Here is a 16,001-nt window from a genome sequence, read left to right on the forward strand (position 1 = left end):
TTTCACCAAAAAAGAGCAACAAGCAAAAAAGACGTGCGTCTGTGTCGTCAGAGGTGTGTACTGATGTAACCCTCACTCCTACACTCTGCTTTTGTCATCACAAGGCCAAATGGAGCTCTGGTTCTTCCTTTTTGAGGAAACATCTGCTGGGATGATTATGTAGGCCCCTGCTAGCACTGACTGACAGAGGAAGGTGTTAAGAATCACTAACAGGACATGAGCTCAGAGTAAGAGCATCCTGCGTCCGAAGAGCCATGTGAATACAGATTCACCTGTTTTCAAGTGAACAACCGTCATTGTCACAAGGTGGACATTAAACCTACCTTACAGATCATATAGATCAACACCGCCCTGTCCTATACAGATCCTGGTACTTACTATTGTGCCCAGACAAGGGTTGCAGCGATATACTACTTTCAAAGTATATCGTGGTATGATAATTGACAGTTATCATACTGTGTAGATTTACATATCTATGGTACTAAAGAAATATGTACGGAGAATCTCACCTGCATGTGCACATCTCCTTTCCTCCTCAACTACTGAGCAGACTTTTTACCCATACTTCTAGCAAAACTGGTTACAAATTTCAATTAATTAAATTGTTCATTGGTTGGTAAAACAACTCTGAAAATCACTTTATGGATTATTTGAGGGTTAACGATGATGCAATAAGAGCAGTGTACTCATGTGCATAATGCTTTTTTTTTTTACAATTAATGTGTGAATTTGACACCCCCACAACCCGTTATTTTTTTCAGATGTTTTTATTTCTATCTTAATTTATTTTATTTCATCTTATTGTATATGTGCTTGTTTGTTGTTGTTTTATCTGTGCATGTCTTTTTAAGTTAAGGCCTGCTACAAGATGATTTTATAATTGTAGAAAATAAAACAAAATTCATTATTTAAGAAAAAAAAACTTCTATTTTCATCCCTTTAACAGTCACTGTAATTGATAATGATAATAGTAATTGTGTATATTGAGAAACCATGATATTTTCCAAGACTGTTATGGTACTGTGTAGATCTCATACTGTTGCAACCCTCGCCCAGAGAAAAACTGAGACCAGAAATACTAAAATGGTAAAGTTTCCAATGCAGCCCAATGTAGAAACCAGAGTTTCCACAATGAATATAGCCTATTAAACCTTAATAGCTAGGGTGTATGTATTACATAAAGTTCACGTAAAATCATACATAATGCTTTCCACTCCTGTGGGCTGAAATCAAGTGATATGATGCCTGTATGCCAAAAGATATTTCTGTTAAGTCACAAATGTATACATTTTTATCAGACTTCCTCACAACTGTAAGCCTTTCTCTCATACATCCTGAGCTTTAATTCCACATGAGGAAAATCAAAGACTGCAAGTATTTCAAAGTTTCAAGAGATATAGCCTTTGCAATTCCTAAGATTTCAACCAATTAAAGCGTTAGTCTGGTAAGTGAGTTCAAACAAGTTAAACTGCTTTTAATCTGGAACAGAGAGGCTACATGAGAAATGCCTAAGTCACACCTTTAAACCACAGGGACTCTCCTATCGCACAGCTCCTTCACTGACACATAGCACGGTGTACCTGTGCAGTTAAATTACTTATTCCGTGGTCTGTAAAACGAACTGGCCTCTTCAGTGTGCCTCGCCTTGCTGCCTCTGTCAGTGGCTAACGGACTGAGAGCTGTCGGTGAGGTGGCACATCTGGTAGGAGTGAAGCCTATAAAAATACACTGCAGCTAACTCACCTTAGTAGCTAAATCGACGCCTGAGACAATATCCTGTTTATGGCGGGTTAAACTGGTAACATCCACATGTTCAAACATTCACTGACTGACCACTGTGGTCAGCATAGCGACTGAAGCAAATTCCCCAAGTCCAAAAGTCTCCGCAATGTCACCGGAGCTCCGGTAGGGCACACTGCTGCTACAAGTTGGGAGTCATCATAACAAATTGTGACAGATTAGATCACCTGTAAAGATAGTTTGCCCTTTAATGTTGTTGTAATAAGCAGTCCGTTGACTGTAATGTCACCTCTCCGGCTTAAATGAATCCCAGCCTGTTATCACGATAAGCACAGATTAGTTGCTAAGTAATGTTAGCAGCGAGGCCCGAGCGAACCGGTGGTCGGCACTAGGAGAAGGGCTGGTTAGCTCGGTTAGCTAGCTAAACTACCACCGCCTCCTCGACAACTTTCACGCAGCGGTTAGTTTCCTGGTTTACCAGCAGCAAGCGGACAAGCAAGTTTAAGGAAATACGTGACCTCAGTGTGGGCTGGGTAATACTGACCTGATGTGTGCCTGTACAACCTACGTCTTCTCAGGAAAAAACACACAGCTAGCAGGCTAAGAGGAACCACGACGACTGACTGCTCAGTTCAGACACTGGCAGGAACAGTCCAGCGCGAGCGCAGCCTGTCCAACGGCAGACAGAAACGTCAACTGTAGGTGCCGAACAAAGATGATATGTTCAGCAAGATGGGTCACTTCCTCACTTCTAAGAGAGCACAACAGTTTCAGTAAAAAAATCAACAACAAACAAACAAACAACATAAAAACATTACTAGTGCAATTAGGATATGGAAGGAGTCACTTAATGGTAGATGTTGTTCATATCTTGCTGGGAAGGCAGATTTGTACTGTGGAGTAGTTCAAATGTTGTAATATTGTCAGACAAACAAAGATGATATGTTTAGTAAGATGGGACACTCCCTCACTTCTGAGAGAGAAAAAACAGTTTCAGACAATTAAAGTATGTCACATAAAACTAAGTTTTAAAACTAAAGACACAGATTTTTACTGTGGAGGGGTTTAAATGCGGCGTTGTTGTCAAACGATGTGTTAATTCAAGCATACAACATGCAAATAGAGAAGTAGGCTTGTTGTAATTAATCCTTTGAAAACTGAGCAAATTGGCTTGATTTCTTTCACATTGGGTGAAGATGATGAGAAATGACCAAAACATTTAGCACAAAAAAATAGTGAAAAGTAGAACTAAAATGACCTGGAAATTAGTTTTAAAAAATTTAAAGAAAGAAAGAAAAATTTAAAATTTCTTAAAAACAATAATTTTGTAACATAGTTATAAATATGTAATTGTGATCATTATGCATACAGTTCTCCCCAAGCTTTTTCTCCCCCAGACATTTTTCCCTAGTTTATTTTTTTAATTGAATTTACTAATTCAATTTCTTCCCAAGTTGCTCATTGCTTTGTGTCCCCCATGTTTTTGAAAGAGATTGCACCAATTTGCTCAGGGTTCAAAGGCTACATACTTGTACAAGGCATCTGAAAGCAGCATAAGAAAAGTGATGTCACTCCAAGTTCCAAGGGCTAAGTATACAATGCTTAATTAATCTCACACTTTGGTGAGGATATTCCAAATTATGAGCATGAGCAAAATTTTAAGATTAGATCTAAATTCAAAAATAAAAGTTGTAACTGTGCCAATAAAGCGAAACTTCAGGAAAACAAGTGTAAATCACAAAATACTAATCAAAAATTTCTGAATTTTGAATATAAAGACAGCAATGTGACAACTTTCTTACAAAAGTTGCAAGTGAAGACAGCATCAGTTTCACATGACTATGCTTGGGGTTTTTTTATAGGGCTGGGACACATGGAGAAAATAATATATTACAATATTTTGACCAGATACTTCAATATCAATATTGTGGTAATATTGTAGTACTAATGGTGCTTTCACAAAATATTTACACATTGAGATTTTTGATATGTTCAGAAAATTGCATAAACTAACTGTAATGCCACCTTTAAAACCCGGAGAGGACAACACTTTCAATATTATATCCAAAATCAAAGACGTTATCTAGTCTCATATCACAATATCAATATTTTGCCAAGCCCCAGGTTACACAACAGTACTCTTGATATTCTCAGAGTACACACATCCAAACACAGATGAGCCTGTGCATGCATGGATATTTGCATAAGTATGTACTGTATGTAGGTGTATGTGAGTATCCAGTATGCATGTATCTGCAAATCATTTACAAGTCTATTCTCTGTGCATCTCAGTGTTCGTGTGTATTGTATGTATTTCAAATATGGACTAAAAAGTCAGAGGAACACATAATTGACATAAATAAATTGACATACACTGAAATCCCCTTAACTTTAAAGTGATTAAAGTAATTGCTATTAACACAATATTCTCAACTGCATCTGTGAAATATTTACAAACTCTAAGTTTCATGCTCCAAAATTAATTATATTGATAACTCTTGATTAGATAAAAAATAGCATTTGTTTTCTGCAAGAAGAAACCCTCCAGTTAACCATCTTATTTGAACATTTTATGGTGCCTTTTTGCTTGCAATCAAATTCCAACGGGGACAATTAACTTTATTTCAGCTATTATATAAATCTATTTAATGAATGGTAGATGAATAGAGACAGAAGATAGACCAAGCATTAGAATGTCTTTGGGGGAAAAAATGCAAATTGTCCTAGTGTAGTTCCAATTATATGCAGATTCATTTGCAACACGCATCAAAATCAGCAAGTGGGCTGATTATGGCAGCAGAAGGTCAACTTGTTCACCAAGCTCTGCTTAAGATGGCTGACAATCAACTATATACTGTTAGCACACATATTTGGCCGCCCGTACAGCAAAATAAAATCCAACCCACATCTAGCCATGGCTACCAGATGAAATAATGCACTGAAGCAAGTAAAAGCATATTTACTCAATGATTTTAGAGCAATTCAAATGACAAAAATAGAAAAAGCCATTTAAACACCATAATATTAAAATTAATACAGGTCGAGGAATGACCATTTTACAAATTGTACAATAAAATAAACAGCATGAGTGAGACAACTGCTACAAAAACTGAGATTAATTGGTCAAAGCCTACAAACTGTTGCAGTACTCCTCAATGCCCTGACTTGTATGTTTACAGATCACATGTATATACACAGCCATAGACATTTGACCAGGCACAAAATAACAGCTAAAAATATGCTTGATAAGATGATCATGAAAATGGAAATAGAAGTTTTGTTTAAAAAAATATCCATGTATCCCTGTGTTCCAAATAAAGACTGTGCATTTTTATTTTTTCTTCGCCAAACTTCTAGGGGAACATTTAAGCAAGTCTCTGATACGAAGATATGTCCCTGTGGCTTCAGCAACTTCTGTGAACTCTGGTGTATCTTCAAATGGAACAATGCCGGCCGCAAACTTGCTGCGATGAGGAACAGCTGTTATCTTTCCGTCAGGCCTGGGAGAAGGACAATCTCCAGCCCCCTCATTAGGGGGACCTAGATCAAGGATCCGCGGGTTGTCTTCCTGGCTTTTGATTGGATCAGGGCTCTGCGGGCTGTCATCTTGGGATTTCACTGGACCAGGACTCTGAGGGCTATCGTCTTCAACTTTTATCGGCCCAGGACTCTGAGGGCTGTCGTCTTCGACCTTTATCGGCCCAGGACTCTTAGGGCTGTCGTCTTCGACTTTTATTGACCCAGGGCTCTGACAGCGAATCCCTGGTAGTCCGGTTTGACTTTCACTGCTTTGGCAAGTTTCTGCAGGTTTTGTTGTTTCCATTGCTTCATCACCCTCCTCCGTTTCTGTGTCGACATGCACGGGTGTGGACACACTTGGTGAACTGGGTACAGGTGTTCCCGCTGCAGGTGTATCAGAGTCACTATTAGTGTTAGTTTCTGCGTTTTGTAGAGCTGCCCAAATCAGCCTCTGTTGCTCCTCGAGTTCTTCCAGTGTAAATTCATCTTCTGTTTGTGCCACGGTCTCATCAAGTACTACCCAGTTATGCCCTCGCAGAGCTGGAGAGCCGTTGGTGGGTGTGGGAGGAGGTGTCCCTTTAGGGAGAGGTGGGGGAGTGGGTGTGGCAGGTGGAGTACCCTGGGGTAAAGGAGGAGGTGAGCTAAAGCACGGGGAGCCAGGAGGCAGCGGAGGTTGGAACTGGAAGTCACCTTGGCCATGATGATAAGGTGTTCCTGGGTCTGTGGGAAGACACCCAATGATTGGAAAGTGAACCAAACAAAGAGGCAGCCGATTTAAATAATACTCTGTATTATTCTACATTTTAGCAATGAACAAAAACAGATCTGCTTTGCAACATAGCAATGTTGCAAAAAAGCAATATATTATGCATCAAGTCATAAGAACAAGAGTGGATATCGAGATCAAGAACATCACAGTTTACTGCTTCAGTTTGACTGTTATCTGGCTTTATATGTTTAATACGCATTATGGTGAGCCTGCTGAAAAAAGTGACAGAGATGAACACTGACCCGATTCAATATCCATGTCCGAGCTCCTGTCCGAGTGTCGATCAGGACTTGTCCTTGTCTTCTTCCGTTGCTGTGGGGATGAGTCAGAATCATGCTGTCTTTTGTTGCAGGTGGCACCAGGCTGATGGCAAAGAAGAATGACACATGGGATGATAATAGTGAAGGCCTCTTCCCAGATGTACAGTTATCATCCTTGTTTTATCAGTGCCAGTAAACTGATAACGAGTGAAAATGTAAAATTCCAGAGGCTGGAATGACAGAGAGCACTTTGTGCTTAGACTGGTATGAATGGCTGTCTATGTGGGATTATGAAGAATGGGCATCCACTGCATGTGAAAAGCGTGGACTTTTGTACGGTCAAAGTGGCATGCTGACGCCACATTTCTGACATGTCAAACATTTCGATGAGCCGTCATTAGACGCTCGCACAGATTACGCAGAGCCACAAGATGATTCCCCAAGGTCAGTGGTCTTTTTTCTCAATGAATCAATCCTACGGTGTAGATACATTATAGTGAATCATACCACTGGTAGCAAACACACTTCTACCTTACCACAGCTCCATAACTTTCAAACAAATCCTTATTCACAACTGTAAATGGTCAAAATGGTCTGCAGGCCATTTTGTTGTCTATTTTTCCACATACATTGCACATGGAAAAATAGACAATAGATTAGGCACTCAGGTCATGGCCTGACAATTGGACTGCACACTGTGAGCATGTAAATCCTGAGTCTTTAGGTTTTGCAGATGATTCCCTCGTACAGTAGTAAATGTCAAAAAATAACAACATTTCTAAGCTTCCTTTTTAGACCTGGAGACTATGTTCACTCCTTTTACATACTTTTATGATTAAAAGCTTTTGTCTTTCATTTTAAACCTGAGTGGTATCATAGAGAATGAGTACAGATCTAACTAATTAAGCCTGAGGGGTATGCAAGTGTTGACATGTTATACCCAGAACGTTTGGTTAACATTGCTGTTGCTTGAAGTCAGGCGTACGTGTTGTGAAGGAGAAATCCAACCACTTGAGGGACTTTAAGATAATTACCATAGGGAAGTTGTTGGACAGGTACGCTGCGTAATTTTGCTTCATGTGACTGGACTGCATTGGAATAGATCCATACTGCATGAACTCCTGCAGGTCAGAAAAAAAACAGGAAGTGAGAATCACAAGTGAAGCTGCCCTTCCACTGAAAAGCACAGAAATGTTTGACTTGAAAGACAATGTACAGACATTATGATTTATGCATAATTCCATACTACAGTATTTACATAATTAAATTATTCTAAATGTCTACTATGCAGGATTGCTCACCAGTTTAATTAAAAACCAACCCCAGGTTAAGTCTTGTTCAGCATTTGGCCTCGCCATATTTGCATTTTTTGGTCGCGTTGCCTATTTGATGCCTACATCTTACAGTCTGGCACATGGTCACTACCTCTTTTTAAACACAGCGACCTCAGCTGAGCGCTGTGAGGGTAAAAACCCATAAATGTCCTGAACACAGCAGATGAGAAAGTACAGGCAGAGTGTAGACACCGCATAAAAATACACTGCCACACACTGATGATTGAAGGGAATTACCTCTATGTGAGCCCATACAATGCTTTTTCTTTTTTTTAAGAAAACAAAACAAAACCTCATAGTATTTGAGTACTTTACAGTAAAATAATATCATCATAGATTACTGAAAAGGGTATATTTAAAAAAAAAAAAATCTAACCTAGCTGAAATATAATTCAGAATATTGGACTCACATATAACTCGTGATATATTCAATAAAAAGATTATAGTGTAGGACTTACATCTTTCATGTTGTGTGATGCAGGTACATTGAAGCCGGGGAAATCCACCAGTTTAGAAACATCATAAGAGGTGTTTTGGGAATTGGTATTGTCTGTTACATTACCATCATTTGACACTAGAAAAGAGAAAAAAAAACACACATATTCAGCCCAACCTGTATATAGTTCAATAACATTATGTTTTGCAGTAGTTTGTTAAAAGTTAACTCATTTTTACTTTCTTTTAAAACATACCATTTCCATCGTACAGCGTTAGGCCGGAGTATTCCATCTCTGCCTCTTTGAGCCAACCTGGTGGGTAGCCGAGCTGCCTCATGCGATAAATCAGAGGAGGGAGGGTGTTGCCATCAATTCCCAGCGCTGTCAACAGCTCCTCACTGTTCACAAGCACAACACAGCATAAACATTAAATTATCAATATTTACTTGGTACAGTAGACGTCGCAATAAATCACATCTGTGTCTGTTGTATACATTATAACAATCCTACCTCATGACTCCAGGTTTGTATTTACCAAAACGCTCCTCCACTTCATCCGCGTGGTATCGCTGGTTACTCTGCATGCCCTGGTTGTTGTTCTGATTAAACTCCTTTCTTCTCTCATTAATTGCAGCCATGTCTTTAGGCTAGGGAGGTAAACACATTTAAATCAAGCTCTGACTCATGTTTAACTCTGGTTCATACCATAATAATACTTGTTTTTACCTTGGGACAATCTCTCATCTGATGACTACTCAAACCACAGTTGAAACACATAGATTTGGGTCTGCAATGAACAGAACAGTGATGTACTTGTTATATTATTATAACCACACACCAACAAAACAAGTCAAAATAGCAGCTTAAGTTTAATTAATAACCTGACGTACCGTTTGTCTTTCATTTCTATCTCCTGTCCATCTGTGCCAACGACTTGGTTGAAAACCTGGTGATAGCTTTGCAACAATTCAGGAAATGTTATGATAGCACAGAACAAGAGCAACAAATTCATTATCTTGTCAATTTCAATACCTTAACAGAAATCACACAAATACCCTGGACATTTTATAATTATTGTATAATAGCTGTAACACTTCAAATCAGGAAGTCTTTACTTGAAGAAAAATGTTTGTATCCCATGGCAAAACAGTTCTTAAATGTGCAACACATGTTCAAAACAGATGACCTGAAACACTAGACTGTGAAGCTTTGATGGCGTGTTAATGCATCCATTTTTAAAGATACGTTGGAACTTCCCATCCCTCTGTCAGCTGGGGGTTTTCATTCACCAGAGGCTGTCCAAGCTTATCAACGCTGAATGTCGTGAAATATAAGACACTCCCAACCACCTAAGACAGGAAAATAAGGACAGAGTTTATGATATGTTAACACAGCATGTAGACTATTTCAATACATCAAATTTCCATGAATGCAATATCCAAACAAGTAATAATAATAAATAAGTACTCACTTTAAATGCTTCTGTTGTTGTTTTAACACTACTGGAGGAAGACTTCTGCAGATCTTCTTCCAAAGCAAAAGCTGAATTCTTCATAGAGGATAAAACATGTTTGTTCATTTTTTTTTTTTTAGCCAAGTCATAACTGTGCTGATATTTATTACAGAAAAATATATTCTGGGTGAATACCTGAGCTTTCATTTGATAGATGGCATTTTTCTTGTCCTTGCTGAGATTCTGGTGCTTCAAAATCACGCCACAGATGCAATCTTCAATTTCTTGTCGACACTGCCTAAAGGGGAGACGTTAATTGTTGATTTTACTTTAATATTATTAATTACAAAGCAATGTTGCAGTAACTAGCGATAATGAGGTACACACACAGCAAGACAATTAATATGCTGTAATTTCATCTTATTGGCCATAGTGCAAAAATTAACACAAGTACTGGCCAAATGTGTTACTACAGAAATAAATATGTATAAACATGTTGTTTAGGGACTGTTTACACACACACACACACACACACACACACACACATATATATATATAAATTTTTATAATTTTTTAAGCACTGGGGAGGGACTTGAGTTTTTTTATTTGACTTAGGGGAGTAACATTTAACTTTAAATGGTCATATTTTGTATTTACTTTTAACTCCAGACACTGTGAAATATGACTATTTGTGTGAAAGGGAGGTTCATGCATTTCCCCCACGTCACTGAGGGAGGCTCAGAGGAAAATATTTGTAGCTGAAGGGTCATTGTATGAAATAAAACCAAGGTCACACATAAAGGAAAGCCCTTTACCACAACCTTCTCATTTATTTACTATTTTATTCCTTATCCTTCTGATGTCCTGTTATTACCATCTTTTCATGTTTTAAATGTATTTACTTGTTCATTTAATACTCATTTATGTTTTGTCAGACCACCTGAGATGTCATCTTCTTATATTATTCTTATATTATTTTTGTCTTTTAATGCTTACATTATTATATTTTCTAAAATTAATTCATTTAGCACTTCAACTGCCTTTTGAGATCTACCTGTTTTTATCACTTTTATTCCTTTTTATTTGCTTTAATCTTGTTGACCGTCTGTATTCTTGCCTTTTGGTTTGACTTTTATAGAACTTTCTCTGATTGGCATGTTTGTTTATGTTTATTTTATTATTCCCTGAGTTCCTGTCATTAATTTGTCCGTCAAAGCACTTTGTAAACATTTTTTAGGTGCTATATAATTAAGTGTTATTATTATTATTATTACCAAAACCTTAACTCGACAGTCACCTAAGCCAGACGTAACAGAACTGAATATGCAAACAACAAACGAACAAATAAACTAAGATGTTATCCCATATGACTGCTTACTTTGAAATGATGTTGTTCACATAAAGGATTTGAAGAGCTGGCCCGTCAATGTTGACATCTTCAATCGAGATGCCGCTGTGAAGTCAGAGCAAAATTATTAGTGAATGATCAGTTTCGTTTCGTTTGTTGTGCGCATTTCCTAGTGTCAGCTGCAATTACCTTGGTCGTGTCAAGATGTTCAGTTTTCTTCTTAAAGATTTATGTAATCTATGAGTTAAGGAATAGAAAGCTTACAGCAGAGCCATTAGCAGGTACTTTAAGGTTGCGCTGTTTTTGTTTTGGGTTACAGACTTACGGTGCTAGCAGACGGTAGCTAATGCTACATCCACAGAGCTAGCACACACATCTAACGCAAGGATATTCTCCTCGGTGAGCCTCTGGATGTAATCATCGCTCTCCTCCAGCCTGCTCCGGAGCAGGCTCGTCTCCTCCTGCTCCTCCTCGTCATCTGTGAAGCGAATATGTGTCGGGACCGGCGGTGCGGAGTCATCAAGCTGCTCAAAGAGCTCACGATCTCCGAAATCAACGTCAGCCATTTTTACCCAGCTCTGTGGCAGGACGGGAGGTCAGAGGTGAAAGCAACTATTCTTTGTATTCATTGGTCCTCCTTTGGTCACGTGGTAGGTGAATAGTGAGAGGGTTGTTTTTAGCTCACAACATTGTATTACAGGTTGCATGAATCCATCACCCTGTGTAACTCTTACAATTTACGTCTCAACATCCCCCCAGACTGTAAAAAATAAAATGAGTGATAAGACAAAACACGCAACTCACCAATTCTAACCTACGTGTAAATCTGTAGGTTTCACATAAAGAAGCCAGTTTTACTCTAATATTTCCATTTACCATTATAAATATTTTATGAATAGACGTCTGACTTAAAAATGACATTTAAAAAATTGTCTTTTATTCATTTATTTGTGTTGCCTTTTTTAAATGGGTTCAATTCATTTTTATATTTTCATGCTCAGTCGATAATTCGCACTGGTTATTAAATAAACTAATGTAATGGGAGATGGCCAGAGTTTGTTTTTCGATAAATATTTTTAAAAGATAATAATAATAATAATAATAATAATAATAATAATAATAATAATAACTAGGCAGCGGACAAAAAAAGGCAATTTTACTCACAGCAGCTTATTTGGCCTGCAAGACGGCGTTGAGGGCGTAAAATACAATAATCGGCATGTTTCTGTTCGTCTGTCCTCAGTTGCGTCGGCTCGGTTTGTTTCAGCTGTTTGACTTTACTTCTTTCGTTTACAATATTCTGGTAAAAAAAAAAATTCAGTCTTTCTACTGTACAACACACGATTGTGACTGAATGAGAAGCCTCACTGTCTTCCAGCAATGTCCAGTAGCTCAACTATCCAGTTAACTTTACCGCAGTGGGACGGGGGCTCGCGGAAGATCCGCTTCATTCACCTGGTGAACCTGACGTCCTTCAGGCTGACAGAGTGCCCCAACAATGTGAGTGCACTGCAGGCGCAAAGGTGGATTTTGCTCTTGTAATTTCTATGAAAATGATAGATTTGTTCTTGTAATCATATTTTCCATAACTCCTGAAACCAGCTAGAGGGTGCTATATCGACCAACACCACCATCGTTATCTCTATTTTGTAGTTTACATTACGTTTCATCAATTTACACACACATTTATTCAAATTCTGCCGTTTTTCCAAGTTATGTCTATATCTTAGGGACTGTTCGTTATTTACTTTACTGTGCAAAAGTCGTAGGCCACCTTAAACTTTGTTATTTTAGCAAGGTTATAATGATAATACATAATTATTTTTCAGGAGTGTCTTTAAAATACAACCAGAACATACAGGAAATTTGTGTGCAGTTTTAACAACGCAAATAATTCAGAATAAACCAATTTCAATGGCTTAAATTTATAATTATTTAGTGTGACCTCCTTTTCCACGCAGCATGTCCTTAACTCTGCCGGGCAGACAATGAGATTTACAATAATAATCTTCCCTTGTATTTTCACCAGGTTGTGTTCAAAACATGTCAAAAGCTCAATATTGAGCGGCCTTTGAGGGGAGGAACTTCATATATTTTTTAAGCACACGAGTAGAGGGAGTTGTGTTTTGTGTTGCCTTAGAGTAGAGACAGTCAGCTATCAAATAGTTGTATTTTGTTTTTTATATAAAATACCCCCACAACCCCAAAACCTACAACTGGGTTTTAAAGGCATGTTTCCTTTAAAAATTTCAAAATCATGCTTTTTTCATAGACAGAAACTGTAAAATATTATTATTTATGGTGAGGAGATGGTAATGTATTTCCCCCAGCCACTGAAGGAGTTGAAGGAAAAATATTTATTTCCCAGAGGAGGGTAATGATATAAAAATAACAAGGTCACACGCCCTCCATCCCCTTGTCTGATAAATAAAGTTTAGTCTATTCATGGAAGAGATCATAAGGATTATGTATGTGTCATCTTTCTGTGTGTTTCAGAGTCCAGTGGTCCCTCTCTTTTTAGGAGCTGATCTCTTCTCCAACACTGACATCCGCACAGAAAACCATCCCAGATACCATGCCAAGTTTGCCAAGAAAGGATTTGCTACAAAAGTACATTTTTCCTCAGGTAAAATGCCATAAAGGATGACTCATCTGACATCAGTGCACAGACATACACTAACTTCAGACAATGTTGTGTTTCTGTTGCAGCATTCAGGTTCCACGGGTTAAAGGTACCTACTGCAAATAACAGCCTGTGGTTCTACAGCGTCCAGGGACTCTTTCGAGTAGCCTTTGAGATGTACAGTAAGCAAGAGCAGCTTGCCGTGCTAGAGAACTTTCAGGTGCATAATATGTGTATTTAATTCAGTTCAATTCAAGGAGGCTTTATTGACGCGACCACAGTGAAACAATATTGCCAAAGCATATTTTAACACCTGTTTTTAAACTATGTCAACATTATCTAAAGCAAAATGAACATATGTGTGGACATCAGGAACAATATTAAAAAAAAACTATTAATATTACAATAAATAATAATTTTAGTAATAATAATGGTAATAGTAAACCATGTGTATGTATGTGTGTGAGAGTGTGTTTGTCACTCACTGTTTCCGGTGAGTGTGGCCGGTGAAGACATATTCTGCTGCCAGCCTTGCAGCTCTCTATGTGCTTTCCCAGGAGGTTTGATAATTTGTTTATTTGGGTAATGAGGTCAAAATCAGGATGTTTGTGTTTGAATTTGGGGAAATATCTTTCTCAGACTAGCAGGAGTTTTGTGAATTCTGTCAGAAATTTCGTCTTGCTTGCCCTGCTGGCAGAAGCGCTCCTCTTATCTTTACATAACACATTTGCTTCATTTTACCCCAATACATAGAATAGAAGAGAATAGGATAGAAATACTTTATTAATCCCATGAGGGAAATTGTTTTGCTACAGCAGCAAATATACTATAAAATAAAATAACAATAACAGTAATAAACATATGTCCAGTATGTACAGAGAACAAACAAACAAAAAACCAAAAAGATTAAAAATAAAAGAGAGCAATAAAAGAGAAAAAAATGTGCAAATAAGTGTGCAAAAGTGAAGATGGATGTGCAAGTGAGTCCAGTGCAGATGGTGAGTTCACCTGCCACACAGAGGGGAGCTGTTAAGGATTGAAAATGAGAGGAATATGTTTTAATATATCACTGTCTTTCCTCAGGATGTTTGGAAATCACAGATAAATGACAGCCCCCTGAAAATGAGTTACAGCCTCAGTGTGCAGCTCGACTTTCCACCATCCAGCAGCCTGCACGATCCAGAATCAAAGAGCATAATGTCACAACCTCAGCACTGCCAGGTCGGCAGGGAATCGGTGGATGTATATGGTGGTGCCACGGGTAATACATCAGCAGATCACGATTATTGTTCTTTTCCCAAGCAGAACTTGCAAACTGAGCAAAGTCACTCAGTTGTATCTGCAGTGAGACAAAAGTTGCACAGCTTGGATGACAAACTCTCCTCTTGGACTCAAGGTGACACAGAAGAGCTGGAGACTACCTCGCTGCTTCTGCAGTGCACTGATCAGTACCTGACTGGGAATCTAGAAGAAAAAGATGTGACAGAAACTGTGTTAACCCTGCTAAAGGCCAAAGACTGGGGCTGTGTGTATTCAAGTTCACTGCTTTGTGGAATAGGACGCTGGCTCGGCCAACAGTTTCACGCAGCCAACAGCAGCATTAGCCAGAAAGTGGAGGGTTTTAAAGTTCAGCACATTGAAAGAATTAGTGACTTGCCGCCTGCTGAGGAACTAGCGACAGAGCTGTTTCCAGAAGCCATGCGAACACTGCTGCTTCATTGGATGGGCCTCAGTGAGGAGTCCACTGTGGAGAAGAGACACAGCGAGTACCCAATCCTGCTCCTCATCCTCGAGTTTGCCAATCACAACCTCATCACTGGAGTGGCTCATGTGCTGTACTCCAGTCTAATATGTAAATAGAGTGGATTTATATTTAGGCATCAACACAAAGACCTACAATTAAACTGAACAATTGCTAATATTCTAATAAATTTAATAATACAGACGTACAATAAACATACAATAAATTTTTGTATGTGATGTTGTCCTTTCTTGTCAGTCTTTTTGTTTTTGCTCACACTACTTCTATCAGACAACAACTGGGACTCTGGCCAGGTAACATTTCAGTATTGTGTTGACCCTCACTGAAATAATATGGCCATGACAGGATCCTTTCATTTTTTACAAAATGATTTGTTCCAAAATGAATGTGTTAAACAAAACAAGTTACATATCGTGAAGATTAATGTGAGCTGTTTGTCTGATCTAATCCAAAGTGTAATTTCCACTGCAGACTTTTCAAATTTGCATTTGTACCCCTACCTCACACACACTTTAAAAAATGTATTTTTAACCACGAATATCATGCTTCAAGGTCCAGTGTGTAGGATTTAGTGGAACATTGCGGTAAGGTTGCAAAACTAAAACATCTACTGTCTGCCAAGCATCTAGGAGAACTATGAAGGCCAACACAAAAGTGCAAATGGCCCTAACTATCTACTCCATCAGAGTTTGGTGCGTTTATTCTGGGCTACTTCTGGACCCACTCAAAATATGTATTTATAAACGGTTCATACGT

General features: G+C 38.4%; 3 protein-coding genes across 6 annotated transcripts in view; 1 reads left to right on the forward strand and 2 right to left on the reverse strand.

Moving 5' to 3' along the window:
- Positions 1-2,441, reverse strand: part of clip1a (CAP-GLY domain containing linker protein 1a) — a 29,580-nt gene extending 27,139 nt beyond the window's left edge. For 3 of the 4 annotated variants that reach the window (XM_088076725.1, XM_042488548.2, XM_088076724.1), the window contains exon 1: positions 2,285-2,441. The gene's annotated coding sequence lies outside the window, so the exon portion shown is untranslated. The remainder of the gene's footprint in view (positions 1-2,284) is intronic. The other variant, XM_088076726.1, reaches the window with a different exon arrangement.
- Positions 2,442-4,684: 2,243 nt separating this feature from the next.
- On the reverse strand, positions 4,685-11,463 carry zcchc8 (zinc finger, CCHC domain containing 8). The gene is made up of 14 exons (XM_088076728.1): positions 11,249-11,463; positions 11,050-11,089; positions 10,891-10,965; positions 9,708-9,810; positions 9,531-9,608; positions 9,305-9,408; positions 8,950-9,015; positions 8,786-8,846; positions 8,570-8,706; positions 8,315-8,457; positions 8,081-8,196; positions 7,323-7,409; positions 6,271-6,391; positions 4,685-5,979 (listed from the first exon to the last, which is right to left on the reverse strand). Exons 1-14 carry the CDS (start codon positions 11,424-11,426, stop codon positions 5,072-5,074), a joined length of 2,217 nt encoding a protein of 738 aa, XP_087932854.1. The 5' UTR covers positions 11,427-11,463; the 3' UTR covers positions 4,685-5,071.
- A 614-nt stretch (positions 11,464-12,077) lies between these two features.
- Positions 12,078-15,454, forward strand: LOC121944911 (uncharacterized). The gene is made up of 4 exons (XM_042488863.2): positions 12,078-12,360; positions 13,357-13,486; positions 13,570-13,703; positions 14,567-15,454. Exons 1-4 carry the CDS (start codon positions 12,241-12,243, stop codon positions 15,341-15,343), a joined length of 1,161 nt encoding a protein of 386 aa, XP_042344797.2. The 5' UTR covers positions 12,078-12,240; the 3' UTR covers positions 15,344-15,454.
- Positions 15,455-16,001: the final 547 nt, after the last annotated feature.

This window comes from Plectropomus leopardus, chromosome 4 (genome assembly GCF_026936395.1).
Source record: "Plectropomus leopardus strain MGB_pleo_1.0 chromosome 4, ASM2693639v1, whole genome shotgun sequence".
NCBI classification, from domain to species: domain Eukaryota; kingdom Metazoa; phylum Chordata; class Actinopteri; order Perciformes; family Serranidae; genus Plectropomus; species Plectropomus leopardus.

Coding starts and splice junctions, on each gene's coding strand:
- LOC121944911 (XM_042488863.2), top strand. CDS start 12,241: ATGTCCAGTAGCTCAACTATCCAGTTAACTTTACCGCAGTGGGACGGG. Junction 12,361..13,356: donor TGACAGAGTGCCCCAACAAT/GTGAGTGCACTG, acceptor TGTGTGTTTCAG/AGTCCAGTGGTCCCTCTCTT. Junction 13,704..14,566: donor CCGTGCTAGAGAACTTTCAG/GTGCATAATATG, acceptor GTCTTTCCTCAG/GATGTTTGGAAATCACAGAT.
- zcchc8 (XM_088076728.1), bottom strand. CDS start 11,426: ATGGCTGACGTTGATTTCGGAGATCGTGAGCTCTTTGAGCAGCTTGAT. Junction 8,707..8,785: donor AGATGAGAGATTGTCCCAAG/GTAAAAACAAGT, acceptor TTACCTCCCTAG/CCTAAAGACATGGCTGCAAT. Junction 8,458..8,569: donor TACAAACCTGGAGTCATGAG/GTAGGATTGTTA, acceptor GCTTGTGAACAG/TGAGGAGCTGTTGACAGCGC.